We start from the raw sequence: 16,038 nt of genomic DNA on the forward strand, positions 1-16,038 counted from the left end.
TATAGAATTATTTAATATATTTGGGGAATTCTTGTTCATACATGTAAACTAAAAGGTCAAACTATGTCGTTGATTCGAGGGCGAGGACGTGCTCTTCTCTTCACTGTACTCTGGAAACGATATTGTCAGATGTGAATTGTTTACTGCGGCCTTAGATAAGAGTCACCTCGCAAGTTATGCTGTCCAGTGTGGCCATATGCACGGTGATTTCAGAAAATTTAATTGTACAAAACCTCGCAGCAACTCATATGGTTTATCCGAATGGGTTTGAGCAATGGGCGGCCAACTTCCTTGTTTACTTAGACCGCGCCATACAAGGGGTGTGAAAAGGGCTGGTCAAATTCTTACGGAATCCGGATATATCCAGCCAATGCTACTTTTTCGCGGCGTTATGTTTTTAAAAAATCTGTGTAAAGGCTCCCATCTTATTTATTGAAAAGCTTTGTAGTTGATAGTAAAATTACATCAAAAGTCTCCAATGTGAGCGAAACGTTTAGTTAATGAACAATCAGAGATTTGGATATAAAACATAATGCAACAACAGCTCTTTTAATTAATTCCTTACCCAGATGAGGAGGTATTAAAGATCAGAGGTATTAAGCAAGGTTTTGAAAATAACTACTGGAGTTTGAGGACAATGCAAATAAAATAATATACAGGGTGCGGAAAAAGTCCCGGAACGGTCCAGTATCTCGCGAAGTATAAAGATAGGCAAAACAAAAATAACACATGTTAAATAGTTTTGAAAAAGCTATCCAATGATATCAAACACGACCCCCTATTTCTTATTGCACATTTGGATTCTCCAGAAGAAGTAACAGTAATTTGACACAAAATTGAAAACAGTGTCTTTGCAGATGGGCCTTGAATCGACACACAAGAAAAGGCGGTGCAGCAAAACGTTACGAAAATGCGAATTGTCAGTCTCGTGCTCTGTGTCCGTACGGTTAACATATTGAATGGCGGAGTCAGAGGTATTGAGTTCGATCCTTGTTCAAGGCAATCTTTTTTCTTTTATTTCCCCTAATAAATTCCATACATTTTAACCTCATTTAGTATTTTTTGAAGTTACAAAGAAGGCAAATTTTAATAATTGTTTTGCAAACTAGTTTTATGAAGTAGTTCTTAGTAATAGGGTTATTAGGGTTTGAGTTCATAGAGTTATTTACAACAAAATAAACCATTTTTATCGCTATTTGTATTTCCATGCAAATTAATAAATATGGACAAATACATTATTTTTTTCGATTTAAAAGGAATGACTTCATTATTTGGGTATAAAAAATTGACAAAAAATGTTACTCTGCGCGGGAATCGAACTCACGACCTTTGATTTCACAGTCCAGTATGCTGTGAGGCCACAGAGCACGATACTGAAAGGCAACATCTTTATAAGGTTTCACCGCCTCTTTTTGTGTGTCGATTCAAATGCCATCCGTGAAGGCACTTTTTTCATTTTTGGGTCAAATCACTGTGACTTTTTCTGAAGAATCCAAATCTGCAATAAGAAGTGGGGGTTCTCATTAATAATTTTAAAGTTACCCCTTGTACCCCCGAAGGGGATGAGGATAGGGGGTTGCGTTTGGTATCATTGGATAGCTTTATGAAAACTATTTAACACGTGTTAGTTTTGTTTTGCTGTTCTGTATATTACACGAGATATTGGACCGTTCCGCGACTTTTTCCGTACCCTGTGTACTTTAGATGTATGAACCGTTTACTAGAAGCCTAAGAATTTAAATAACAAACTCACTGTTATGAGTAGGAAATCTTTTAAAGAAGATATGCAGCCAGTTTCCTGAATACTTTATCCTTTATTACTTTTCTTTTTCAACAAAATAGACATGTTTAACTATGAGTCAGTTCATGACTGAGTAGTACTAGCATACCGACACTTTTAAATGTAAAAAATATAAGATTTTCACTTTAAAAATTTAATTTTAATTTAAGCTCACAGTTAGGCCTATATATCCTTATCACATAGCATACTCCTCTGAAAAAAGAAGAAAAGAAGTATGGACATTGAAAGGATGGTGAATGATGAATTTATTGTCCCTTTAATTATTTGTTCCTTTATTTGGTCTAGGAATTAATTCGTGCGGGTGGACAAGAGATGGCGCAACGAACGGAGCGTCCCACAGTTCCGTGTATCCACACATGTGTTGCAAACCCCTGTCATCGCGTATCGTTCGTAGTATAGGGCAGTGGATTAAAGCGTCAACAACACCAGTTTGTAGTTAAGTGAACATGGCGCAATTTGTGCCTGATAAAGTGTTTTTGCGGGGTGTCCTGCTGCATTACTTTAACATGCAGAAAAGTGCGACTGAAAGTCATCGTATTTTGGTGGAAGTGTATGGTGACCATGCTCTAGCTGAGCGAACGTGTCAGAAGTGGTTTGCACGGTTTAGAAGTGGTGATTTCGGCTTGGCAGACCAAGAGCGAGCTGGACAGCCAAAAAAATTTCAAGACGAAGAATTGACAGCATTGCTCGAGCAGGATTCGTGTCAAACGCAGGAACAACTTGCAGCAGCATTAGGCGTTGATCAAACAACAGTCTCCAAACGCTTGAAAGCCATGGGAATGATTCAAAAGATGTCACATTGGGTTCCACATGAATTGAAAGACAGAGACGTTGAAAGACGAAAAACCATTTGCGAATTGCTGCTTCAACGACAGAGCAGAAAGGGGTTTCTGCATCGAATTATTACGGGTGATGAGAAGTGGATCCATTACGAGAACCCTAAACGAAAAAAGGCCTGGGTGAAACCAGGTGAACCAGGTCCATCACAACCAAAACGAGATATTCACTGTACAAAGGTTATGCTGTGCATATGGTGGGATATGAAAGGTGTGGTGTACTATGAGCTGCTGCAACCGGGTGAAACTATGAATGGAGAACGTTATCGACGACAATTAATGCGTTTGAAGCAAGCTCTGGCCAGAACACGACCAGAATGGGAGAACAGACATGATAAACTTATTGTTCAACATGATAACGCTCGCCCACATGTCGCAAAACCGGTCAAAACCTATTTAGAAAATGTCGGATGGGAAGTTTTACCCCACCCGCCGTATTCACCAGACGTTGCTCCTTCGGACTACTACTTGTTCGATTGCATGAACAACGATTTGATTGGACAGCGGTTTACTTCTTCAGAAGATATCGAAAGATGGGTCTCTGACTGGATCGCTTCCAAGGATGAGGACTTCTTTCGCCACGGAATCCGTACATTGCCTGACAGATGGGCGAAAGTGGTGGCTAGCGATGGACAATATTTTTCTTAAGGTATTTATGTATTTTGTGTTTGTACTACAGCTTCAATGTGTGCGTACCAACCGCACGAATTAATTCCTAGACCAAATATTATAATTTAATATTTGTAGGACAAATGGGTTGGATGTTCATTGAAGTTAAATGTCCCTTTCAGCACCAAGACTCGCAGCTAAACGTGGGATCGGAACCACGTAAACTTCCATTGAAGATCGGAACCTCCATCGCCAAACAAGTCTATTAGACATACAGTCATGAAGAAACTCTATCCAGTATATGGGGAAAAAGTTATAATCACAAGAATAATAGTCAACATATCATAATTTTATATAGATACTCCTTCCCTAACAAACGGAACTCGAACTCGCGACTTTGTACTCGCCATCAGCGTCTCGGACCACTCGACTAGACGCGTTGCAGTTTTTAAGAATTGAAGAAATGGTGCACACTGCCTTTGCGCATAAAATTATCTTCAAATACATGAAGACGTACATATACTTGTTGCGATCTTTTTGATATTACACCTCTAATTAGCTGGTAACACTTCCTCTTTAACTTTGAGGCTGTATGTCCTGCTCGATTCACTCATCTTGGGAGCTGTGACATTTGTCTACACACAAGAAACAATAAACAAGATACGTAGAATAGAACAAAAGTTCAGAAAATGTAGAGAATTAAGCAAATTAAGCTTACTGCTGTCTCTGGGGATGGGGGACAAGAATGATAAAAATATATTCCAGTTAAGTTGTTTTCTCTTGGCCCACAGTGCATTATGAATTGGCCATCTCTAGTCAGGGATGAATCAAGGACGGACTTCTGGCGGGAAGCGGTGGATTTTAATACTGCTACTGAGAACTACTTTTAAGAGCTCCAACTCTGGGATGGGTTTTATTTATATATAAAATAAGAAAGTTTCCTCTTCTGTGGGGACGGGGCGAAAGTTTCCTCTTCACCCCGATCGCCCCCACTGGATCCGCCCCTACCACTAGTTTAGAATATCAGTACCATCGTTTGATGAATCGTTGTACTGCAATTGCAACGAAGAATTCAAATTAGACCCCCAACAAGAAGTGCTGCTAATATCTCTAACGTAAGGTAATTACACTAGGAAACAAAGCTACGGAAGTCGTTTTAAATTATTCTTTTCAGGCTAGAGAATTAACTATTTGAATTCTCTATTGTGACAAATGTAACATATTACCGACTGCGCTACTGCGGCTCGCGTATGTATAGATAATAAACTAATAATAATAATATGTTGGACAGTATGACCGACATCGTAAATTAAATTGTAACATTTTTTCTTTCATTGAATATAATTTACTTTGAGTTCTCTCTGCTAGTTTACCGCTAGCGCGTGTGCCTTTGGCGTATTTAGATCCATGTTCGATTCCCGGCGGAAGCACAAAAAATGAATTTCTAAATCATTCCCTTTCATTAATCATCCATCTCCTTTACTCAAAAGGACATAATCCTAGGATGATAAACAAATAATAATAATAATAATAATAATAATAATAATAATAATAATAATAATAATAATAATAATAATAATAATAATAATAATAATAATAATAATACTTTGCTTGTTCTAAGAAGCGACAGAGTAAATGAAAATTGTACGATTAAAGCCAACCCACTCTCTAATCAAGAATAGAATGCAGGGGTGTCATTTGGGGTTAGAAGGGGATAATTTTCCCCAGGAATTTGAGGAATACATATACTTTAATCGGTTGTCTGCTAATATACTAGTACAAAACGTGAAAGTCATGTCGGTGGTGCTTTTGCCCCACTGAAGCGAGGTCTGAAATGACGCCCCTGATAGAATGGCCTATGAACAACGCTGAAAGAAACGATTAACAATGTCCGAAACTAATTCCAAGAATCCAGATACCATCTAAATGGCTATTACACAATTACTCGTAAAATTTCCATTTATTCTAGGATGCGTTAGAGGGATGCCCTGTAGTGACATCTATGTGATTAAGGAAGAAAAATTAAAATTCGAACAACGAAAAGCGTTCAGAAAAGTAACATTTAAAAACGACAGCAAAACTAGTAACAATTGAAAAGCATAATGCGACAATCGGCAAAATTGCAATGTTCAGGAAAGTAAAAGCGAAAGTGTGGTGGTTGTGTTTAATCCGCTAGTAGTGTTCAGAAAAGGCAACATAAAGCCTAATATTGATTTTTTCACAGTTGAAGAACAATGGCCTCCAAAGTAATATTAGAGCAGTTACGTCGACTGGATGCATATCCAAAAACATTAGAAGATTTCAAAATTAAAACATACGGTGGAGCCGCAGGTAAAATATATTGATAACTGGTTTAGGTGCCATTCTATTTTATGGGCGCATAAATTTGTACAATGTATAGAGGAAAAAGATTACCTAATTTCATAATAGGATTATAAAATTATCAAAATATATCTGCATCTTACCTTGTACATGTGTAATAAGTTAGAAATATGAAATGGAAAGTGTGGTCTTACCAAGTAATACTCTACAAGAAAGATAATGAAGCGCAGTGCTATGTCAAAACAATGTGCAAAATGTTCATAAAAGTGTCGCCAAGTTGTGCCACACGCAAGGCGTCTGTTTCTCCTTGTTTGTGCTTATACCCACCATCGCAGATCCGCCTGCTCCGTACGGACTCACCCTTCGCTGCCACTCCTGCACGGACTCGTTTAGAAGCAAAAGTTGCCTTGAGCAGAACATTCATAGAAGCCGATACCTAATCTAACCTATTACGTACAAATAACAGTGATTCTATTCCTCCAATGCCACGTCCTGTGACAAAATCACTGGTTCTGCTCAAAGTGCACTCTTACCTGTTTAGATAGCATTCATACCTTTTGTGGTCGCCTAGCATGGTTTGTGTTTTGTGCACTGCAGTTTGTCATATGTGTACCAGCTGAATTTATTCTCAACCCGGTAAGAGTACACTTTAAGCAGAAGTGATTTTTTTTTTTTTTTTAACAGGATGTAGCATTGGAAAAGGAATAAAATCAATGTTATCTGTTTCTGTACGTAATAGGTACGGTTTGGTTAGATTAGATTAGATAAGGTTAGGTTTAGTTTGGTTCGTAATATGTTTCTATGAAAATTCTGTTCAAAGTACACTTCTTTCCTCAAACCTTCTAAAGTGATCTGCACCCATTAATGCAACTCCGCCCTTAAGAAACACTTCCTAAGGCAAGAGTGCGTTTCCTGCTAAGAGAAGTTCATATTTCATGAATGTAAGAATACATTGATAAAATGACACTGCAGGCTAATTTATTATAGTAAGTCATTGCTTTATAACAGAGAGGAGAAAGATTCTTACTCTGTAAACATAACTACAAAATATTCAGTAATTTGACTTCAAAGATAAAACGAAAAGAAATAGACTCCTAAACTAGCCGTGAAATACCTTTTGCTCCAGTTCAACAGGAATTTCGGGGGCATTGATCCCTAATATCCATCTTCATACGACCTGGTAATTCATTAATTGCATCCTTGATTATGCATTAATTGTTTGGATGGCATTTAGTGTCCCCTTAAAATCCATCGATGGTTCCGCAGCCGATACTGTGACTTACAGTAAGCCATCGTAAATTACCTCGTTTATGCCTATACCCGCCATCGCTGGCGCGCCTGTTACCTACGGACGCACCCCCCTCGATACCGCTCGGGCCCCAAGCTGCGCTCCTGGCTTGATTCGATTAGAAAGTATTCGTGGATTTTAGTGGCCAACTAGCACAAATTGGTTCATGTCTTATGCACTGTAATTATGCCATAAGTCCACATTGTCTTACTACTCATGACTACATCACACGTACGTATAAGATAACGAACCATAATCTCTACCAAATGATTTGGGGGAGAAACTAAATAATACCGAATTGTTTAATATTCAAAGTTAATTTTTCACCTTGTTTGCTATTTCTCTCAGCTAAGGTTCCGTTGGTGGCTTCTTGTGATTGGTGGAACATACAGCTGTTTTAAACTTTATTTTCCTAACTACTTGTACTTATGGCTGTGTTAATATATCTTACTAATAATTACTCCTACTTCATTTCCTTCTTTACTTCTAACTATATTTTGCAAATATTCGTTAATTTCCTGCTGTCTTCATTAACTACATATACATCCATATTGTATTGCTGCACAAAGGTATCTATGTGAGAAAGGATATAGCTTAGCATAAAAACTACGGTGCAGTAAACACAGTAACCAACTTGTGCTAACTGATCACTAGAAGACATGAATGCTTCTAACCGAGGCAAGGCAGGACCACAGCAGGAGGGCCCTCGCGAGGTTGCGTCCGTAGAGACTAGTGACGTCAGAAATGGTGGGTATTCGCATAGTAGAGAGTAGTGAAGATAACCTGCCTTACGTGTGTCAAAAACCACATGCCTTGCGTGTAGCATAACTTTGCGGCACTTCCATGATCACTTAATGTACACTGCTTTCACATAGCACTTCACGTCATCATGTCTTCCTTATGGAATACCATGTAGTATGGAGAACACTTTGCATTTCATATTTCTACCTTATTATACATGTGAGATCCCGATTTATTTTGGTTACTATTGTGAAGTTCATTCCCATATTTCTTTCGTAGATTTCATAAATGTATATCCCTCTAGAGAGAGAGAATAAGATACCGATATACATAGTTTCATGTTTTTAACATATATACATCTCAAAGTCAGGGGAAGAACAAGTGCCCACACCTGCCCTTCAGACATGATGCCCCTGGTTCCGCGAATTACTAAAGAATTAGTTTCTAGGATAAGCATCTTCCATACTGCTTTCTGTTCAAGGGTAAATATTAAAACTGTGCTGTATTGAGTTTAGCTTGTTTCAACGCCGCAAGTAACATCTGGACATATTGTTTAACGTGGAGTTCGAATCAAGTGAGCACCCACCGGGAATCAAATATGGATCTCCCACGCTGGACTAAACATTAGAAACAAGAGAAGGAATTGTAATTTTTTTTTTTTTCAAATACATGTTCTAATGTACTATAATGTGTATATATGTAAACACCTATAATATGTATTTATAAATTTCTTGCATTCAATCATGAACACTCTTTGTCAGTAAAATGCATATTCTTTATTTACACACACAGACGAAAAGAAAAAGAAAAGCTTGCTTAGCAGGGTTGGCAAAAACCATGGTTTTTATTAAAAAAACCAAAAAAACCGTTTTTTTTTTTTTTTGGTTTAAACCAGGTTTTTATGGTTTAAATGATTTGCTCTATATATTCATATCATATATGGATAGAAATAAGTTTGTTTCGCCTTGATGTTATTATGCAACAACCGGGTTATGCTGGAAGGGGTCACATAAGCTTAAAGCGGAATAAAAACCGCTTCTCGAGTTACATCCGAGAGAAATTGTCCTCCATTTGAACTCGGAACCAGGACTAATTGGCCACAAATGCGATACGTCTGCCGATTCACACTCACTCACGAAGGAATCCTGATAAAAAAAAAAAAAATACGTTGTACTGATCTTTACATGCTTCTTAATGTGACTGTCAAGAGTCATTTCAGAAGGACAAAAAGATAAACAGTTGCACAAGTGAAACCATTACACAGAATTACATATGAACAATTTCAAAGTACGACAGAGTACAGAAGAACTAATTTAGTTCAAGTTAGTTAACAACGACTTTTATTGGTCCAAATTAAAGAAATACACCGACTTAATCTGCATATCAATAAGAAAAGTGAATAAAGATACGAATTATTTGAGTCCACTTTGGCTCAGACTCATTTTACCAAAGATACTATTTCACTAAATGCCTCTCGTGGGGTCTGTATGACCCCCCCCCCCCCACACACACACACACAAAAAAAAAGTGCGGCATTTTCGATGTATTTTATCAATAGTAAACATTGAAACGAAACAATATTTAGAATTTTTCTTCGATTGCAATTACATAACAATAATAACAACTACAAAAAAATCACAAAATAAACATTTATAAACTTGTAAAAAAAAGTTGCTTTTGTAGTATAATCTTTTTGAGTAATGAATGGGGAATTTAGGTCTGAATATAATACGAATAATATACGGGAGTGAAACGTGATAACCCACAAATGTGTGTTGATCAAGATTTTACAAACACTTACACTTTTACGAACATTTTTTTTTTTTTTTTTGTTTTTTGGTTTAAACCAGTTGGTTTTTTTTTGAAAAAAACCAGCTGGTTTAAACCTTGGTTTAAACCAGCCAACCCTGTTGCTTAGCCAGGATTCGGATCTATGTTAAAAATAAACATTAGCTCGCAATCGATTATGTTATCCACTAGATCAAGGGCACATGACATTAGCTTTTTCCGTTTGTTTCTGTTACTGTTCTGTTCACGGTGTAATTCCCACAGGCTTTAATCTCTTATTATGTAGTATGCCAGCTTTTACTTTTATTATTATTTTTATTTTTTTGGTCATATTTTATGATTGTTTTCCACATGCTATTTGAACATTTACTTGGAAGTAATGGCTGGATGGTGGACCCGCGTAGCGTAGTCGCTAACCTATTCCCGGTGGAGGCACTCGGTCGAAAAAGTATAAAACGTTTTTTCAGGCCAGCCACCCTGAATGAGGTTTTCCTGGGTTTTCCTCATTCACACCAGGCAAATGCCGAGGTGGTACCTAACTTATAGGTCTCAGGACGCTTCCTTCCTTCCCCAATGCTTTCTTTCTTCCCTTTCCCCGGATAGTATGCTCGCCAAAGGACGTCACCCTCAAAACGTGAGGAGCTAAATGACCTTAGATGCCAAAAGCCCAGAAATCTAAATCCTCCTAATGGCCAGATGATTTGTAGTGGAGAACACTGAGGCAAAATGGATTTCCCTTGTAAGGAGATCCGAGGGATGTAAAGATCTAAGATCAACTTTTTGGAATTAGTCTCTGGAAGGCAGTCCCACGTTTTGTGACCAGAAGTGTAGAATATTTGTAGTAAAGAAAATGCCTCACATATTTTGTTACCATAACATAATTATTAACCTGTACGATATCTAACGTAAATTTTACATAGATTTCACTTAAAATGATTTATTTATTTTATTTTTATTTATTTAAATCCGCTGACTCCAACAGGAGAATCCCAGTTACAGGAGTCTTACATTACATCTATGTTATCAATTTAAAACAAACACTAGAATCAGAAAAAATACAAAAATATAGAAAGAAACACAAAAATAAAAAATACAAACACATAAGTATTCATGTTTCGCGACCTATTACCCTTACCTCCTACTATTATGTGCTGCAATTTACAGACACGGGTTTACATATACTCCAAATTTACATAAGTTTCCACCAAGTTAAAATAATTTTTCGCTTTACAACTAAAAGCCAAATCACATATTTTTACTAATTTGTTGTATGATTCACACATTGCAAATAATAGTGAATTTTTATATCCCACGGTTTTGGGTATTTTATTTACTAAAAGATTCCTATTTCTTAATTTACATGGGGTATAAAAATTAAGAAATAGCGTTAAAGCATATTCTTTCCAAAAACGTACTATCATCAATTAATCCATTGATAATTTTATATAGGAACATTTGCTGGGCTACAATTCTTCTGTTTGTTAATTTGACATAGTGAAATTCCTTTAATAACCACATACACAATTTTTTTTTTCTGATATGATGAAACAGAAAATTTTTTGAAATATAAGTATCTTAAAAATTTCTTTTGTATTGCTTCAATTTCATTTTTTTGTGACTTACAACTTGGTGACCATACTATTGACGCATACTCTAATTTGCTTCGAACTATTGAATTATATAATATTTCAATAACTGATAAATCATGGATATTTTTTGTACTTCTTATGATAAAACCTAACATTCGATAAGCATCATTCGTTATATTATCAATATGAGTTTTAAAGGACAACCTATTATTAAAATATACACCTAAGTCTTTAACCTCATATTTCCTTTCCAATTCAACACCATTTAAGTAATATTTACAATCAATATAGCTCCGCTTTTTAGTTATTATCATAAATTGACATTTTTGTAAATTTAGATACAACATATTTTCAGCACTCCAATTGTAGACTTCAGCAATATCGGATTGTAACATATATTCATCATTCTTATTTTTTATTTCTTTATACAATTTTAAATCATCCGCGTACATTATACAGTTCGAATGTTTAATTTTAGACGGTAAATCATTTACATATATTAGAAAAAATAACGGTCCTAAGTTAGAGCCTTGCGGTATGCCAGAACTCATTCGATAGAAAGAAGACTGATGACCGTTGTATGAAACATGTTGTTTTCTATATTTAAGATACGATGCCACTAATTTTAAAAACAGCAAACTCAAACCAAAATTTAGCAATTTATTCAATAAAATATCATGATTAAATTTGTCAAATGCCTTTGAGAAGTCAAAGTATATAGTATCCTCTCTTATTTTGTTTATGCAATGTATCCTGTACATCTTCAACAAAATTAATCACATTTGCAACAGTTGATCTACCTGTAAAAAATCCATGTTGGTTCTGATAAATAAAAGACTTAACGTGATTAAAACTACGTATATAGAGTATATATTCTCATACCTTGGCTGGAGCACAAATTATTGATATCGGTCGGTAATTTTCAATTTTATTTTTTTTTTCTCCACTCTTAAAAATTGGACTAATACGAGATACCTTCCAGGTATTTGGAAATATTTGTTTTTTAATCACCAGGGTGCATTAAAACCTCCGAGCAACCCTTAATAATATAAGATGGTATTCCATCTATTCCACATGTTCTCTTAGGTTTTAAATTACGGATAGCGTTTTGATATTCTGTCACATTTACAGGATCTAATTTCAGTGTACTATATAATTGAGAATAATTGTTTCTGTCATTCACTCTATTTCTGTATTTTGTTAGAGTTCCAAACTATGCTATGCATAAGTGTCAAAAGACTTACAGAACGTCTATGTCCGTCTGTCTATGGACAGATATCAGAGCAAAAACGATAAGAGATGTCAAGATTTTTTTTTTTTTTCAATTGATTCAGCGTTCCAAGAATGGGTTCTGTCTCCTCCCATAACCCTTTATTCAAACTAGAAGTGATTCAAATAATGATTGCAATTTCAATCTATATCACTATAGAACAGAAACAATAAAGGACATCGAGTACTGAATAGCTTTTCGATATGGATTTAGCATCTGAGGAACAGGTTCTATCTTATTAATCTATTGCAGGGCTCATAGCGAGTCACTTTTTAAACTAAAAGTTACTCTTTTTTTTTCAAGTTGGTCACTTTACTTTTTTTTTCTTCAAATTTGTCACTAAAGATTACTTTTATGGGAGGTAAAGTGACTTTTTCGTGTGATTTATGTTTTGCATTGGCAGTTTTCTAAGAAAGATATTACAAAAAATAAGTGAAAAAAGGCAGAAACTTGTAATTCATTACTCTTCTGAAAGCTTCAGTACTTGCTGCCACATGTAAAACAATCAGCTTTATTTTCACTGCAGCTTTTATTCTTTCTAAAGCACAGTGGATGGTTAATGGATGCTTAAGCTCTCAAGGTGGGGTTGAGAACCCTTCTGTGTCTATTCTTTCTTCTATCTTAATAGTCTTTTAGTTTTCTCTCGTAATAGTTAACGCTCCGCTCAACGTTGTGTGTGTATGTGTGTGTGTGTGGTTCATCATGTTCGTCTTGTGTTACGCTTCTTGCATGTTCTTCTTAAGAGTAGGTGATGAATTTGAATATTTCATGGCTTTGAGAACTCTCAATGCTAAGTTAAATATAATGTTTGGGATGAAGAAATTCGGAAATAGGCCAGAACTGGTTCCACTTACTCAGAAGCTTCTTACATCTGCTAAGTCTGCTTACCGTAACTACAAAGCATACTTAGAAAACGTAAGAAAGGAGGAAGCTCAAAAAGAAGAAGTACAGAAGAAAAGGTTAAAACAACAAAGAGAGAGGTGATGGAGAAGTTGACAAAGAAAAAAAGGGTCATGATGAGAATTTGGTCACTTTTTCGTGTGCTTTTGGTCACTTTTCAATTATTTACAAGAGACCAGACCACTATCAGCCCTGCGATTGGGATCAGTAGTTAGATTACTATTTCAAGTTTGAGTATTGAATTCCTACAGTTTGGTAGTCTACCGCAGTTTTACACTGTAAAACAAAATTCACATTTTTAACGTATTGTTTTCGTCTACAGTAATGTTTGCTCCTTTATCTTTAAAGTTGCAGGGAAGATGCAAGTCCCGAAAGAAAGAGAAGGGAGTTTGTAAGGAAAGGGAAGTAGTTCAGCGTAGAATTCTTTGACCATACGACTAGCTTTCAATGATTGATTTTATTCATTGAAGGTTTCTTAGGATTTAAAAAAATAATAAAATAAAAAAATGTGTAGAGAAAAGATAAATTCATGTTCTGATTACAACTGTTTTGCTCTCGGATAAAGACATTTTGTGGAGGAGGGATTTTCTAACTACTGTGCTGTACCGCAATTTATTTTCATATTACAGAAAGTATTTTCTGTGTTAAATATATATGCGCTAAGAATAATTTCTGATCGTTATGAGGAGGTTACAAACCGTTGGGAGGAAAAGATTGTCCATGTCCGTAAAAGGAAGGGTTCTGTCGACAGTAATATATTGCCGAGACAGAAAAATCTGTCTGTATCATAGAAGTGTTCGATAAGGAAGATTTCACTCTATTTCCTTGCTCATACAAAACCGCTATTTTCAAGAATTGAACATACTAAATTAGATCAACTTTATTTTTATAAGGTAAATCGCCTGATGTACAAGATGCTCAGGTAACATCCTAGTATTTTCATTACAATTTGTTCAAATAAAACACTTAGTAAGTACATGTAGAAACACAAATAAAGAACTTAAACCGAAGTCCTAAATCTCAAGCGTGCCAATATATTAAAGCTTGGTATGCTTTACTAGTACCACTAAGTGTTAGTGAACTATATATTTTCAGAAAAAAAAAAAAAAAAAAAAAAAAAGTTGAAAGAATATTTGAAAATTGAGACACTACCATGTTAGTACATCATTATTATTGTCATTAAGGAATTCTTATTAAGTATTTTGAGTTAACTATAGGGATATATATATTTAACCGCCATCTTATAAAATGTTAAAAAAAATATCTGAAAAGGAAAGCCATAAACAGTAGAAGCTCGGCTTCTTCATGAATCATTTCTTAAATCATTGACAAAGATTGTTCAGTAATTATCGTGTAATCCTATACCGGTTAATACGTTCTTATTCTATGTATAATGGCTGTCATTATTATTATTATTATTATTATTATTATTATTATTATTATTATTATTATTATTATTATTATTATTATTATTATTATTATTATTATCAATGCCTCTTTTCATTGCAGTGACAATAGTTAGTGGGATTATTATGGCTCTTCTATTTCTTTCTGAACTCAATGATTATATAACTCCTGAATTAACAGAGGAGCTGCTCGTTGACACATCAAGAGGACCAAAACTAAGAATAAATCTAGATATTGTATTTCCTCATATATCATGCACCTGTAAGTATTTGTTTTATTTTATTTATTTTTTATTTTAAGAGAATTTTTCAAAGGCAACCGAGAGACCATTTCACATTGTAACATTAACAAAAACTTAGAAGAAAGCAGATAATCTATATGTTAAGTTACCATCCTAGCATTCGCTTGATGGATTAACAGGGTTCACTTTGGATCTTAAAGGTCAGGGAAAGTCAAAACAACTAAAATGAGTCAGAAAAATACTTCAAAATGCCGAAAGTCAGGGAACTGTGCCATATTTCACAGAAGAGTCAGAGAATGATTTTTAACTGCTCACAGAAGATATGAAGAACGAACGGATCAAACAATTATGGCAGATCTCAAAAGAAGAAGAAGGTTCAAAACGGCCAAAAAAGAAAATTATATTTTAGAAATATAGAAGCTTGAAAGAACCACCCGAAAGATGTTAAAATTTCAAGTTTAGAAAGAAACAGAGTAAATTAAGAAAACAAAAAATAAATAAAATCAAACAGAAAAAAAAAACATAAAATAGGTTTGTTGAGTGTAAATAATTAGGGAGAGTTGTCAAATTATGATACATGTTTAGTTATTTATGTTTTTTAGTTATTCAGAATTCCTTTTGTTTTATTTATTTATTTATTTAAAGAAGAAATTTAATATATTGGATGTATCCAATATATTAAAGAATATACATAAAAAATACATAAACATTAAATTATAAAATAACAATATACAAAATATTAATGAAAAATAAAATAAAAGAATAAGAAAAATAACTGCTACAGAAATTAACAAGTAAATTTTCTACTTATAAGTGCTATTACTTCTTTAAAGGAAATCGGACTTCCTAGATTCCCTTTATTAGTAGAGTTTAACGTACCCGGTATTCAGAGATGACAGGACTTCGGACTTCCAGAAGTCATGTCTATCTCCCAGTGTCGGGTAACTTAATTCAATGCACTTATTTCTATATTGCGATTTTTTTTTTTTTTTTTTGTATTTTTTATGCAAAGAATAAAAAAGAAAGAAAATGGCTCACATAAGCAAATGCTTGTGTGTGAGCCTGATTCTCGTGTTTTATTTTTAATCGTAACATATGAGGTTTATTCTTACTTTTAGTTAACAATAGTTTTATAAACACTTTTTAATTCTTTTAACCACTGTAAAATTAACCTTTATATGTTTTGAAATTACTTTCATCTTTGATTCGGAGTGGGAGTTCATTATAGATCTTCAGAGCTCTGTAA

At 34.8% G+C, this 16,038-nt stretch overlaps 1 protein-coding gene across 1 annotated transcript in view; it reads left to right on the forward strand.

Annotated features, from left to right (window-relative positions):
* The first annotated feature begins 5,266 nt into the window (after nucleotides 1-5,266).
* The window catches only part of LOC145693260 (endoplasmic reticulum-Golgi intermediate compartment protein 3), a 112,412-nt gene continuing 101,640 nt past the window's right edge, over nucleotides 5,267-16,038 (forward strand). The window contains exons 1-2 of the mRNA XM_081769098.1: nucleotides 5,267-5,577; nucleotides 14,654-14,812. Coding sequence (XP_081625224.1) covers nucleotides 5,481-5,577; nucleotides 14,654-14,812 — 256 coding nt within the window. The 5' untranslated portion in view covers nucleotides 5,267-5,480. The remainder of the gene's footprint in view (nucleotides 5,578-14,653; nucleotides 14,813-16,038) is intronic.

This window comes from Thermobia domestica, chromosome 8 (assembly GCF_964235325.1).
Source record: "Thermobia domestica chromosome 8, izTheDome1.hap1.1, whole genome shotgun sequence".
Classification (NCBI taxonomy): Eukaryota; Metazoa; Arthropoda; class Insecta; order Zygentoma; family Lepismatidae; genus Thermobia; species Thermobia domestica.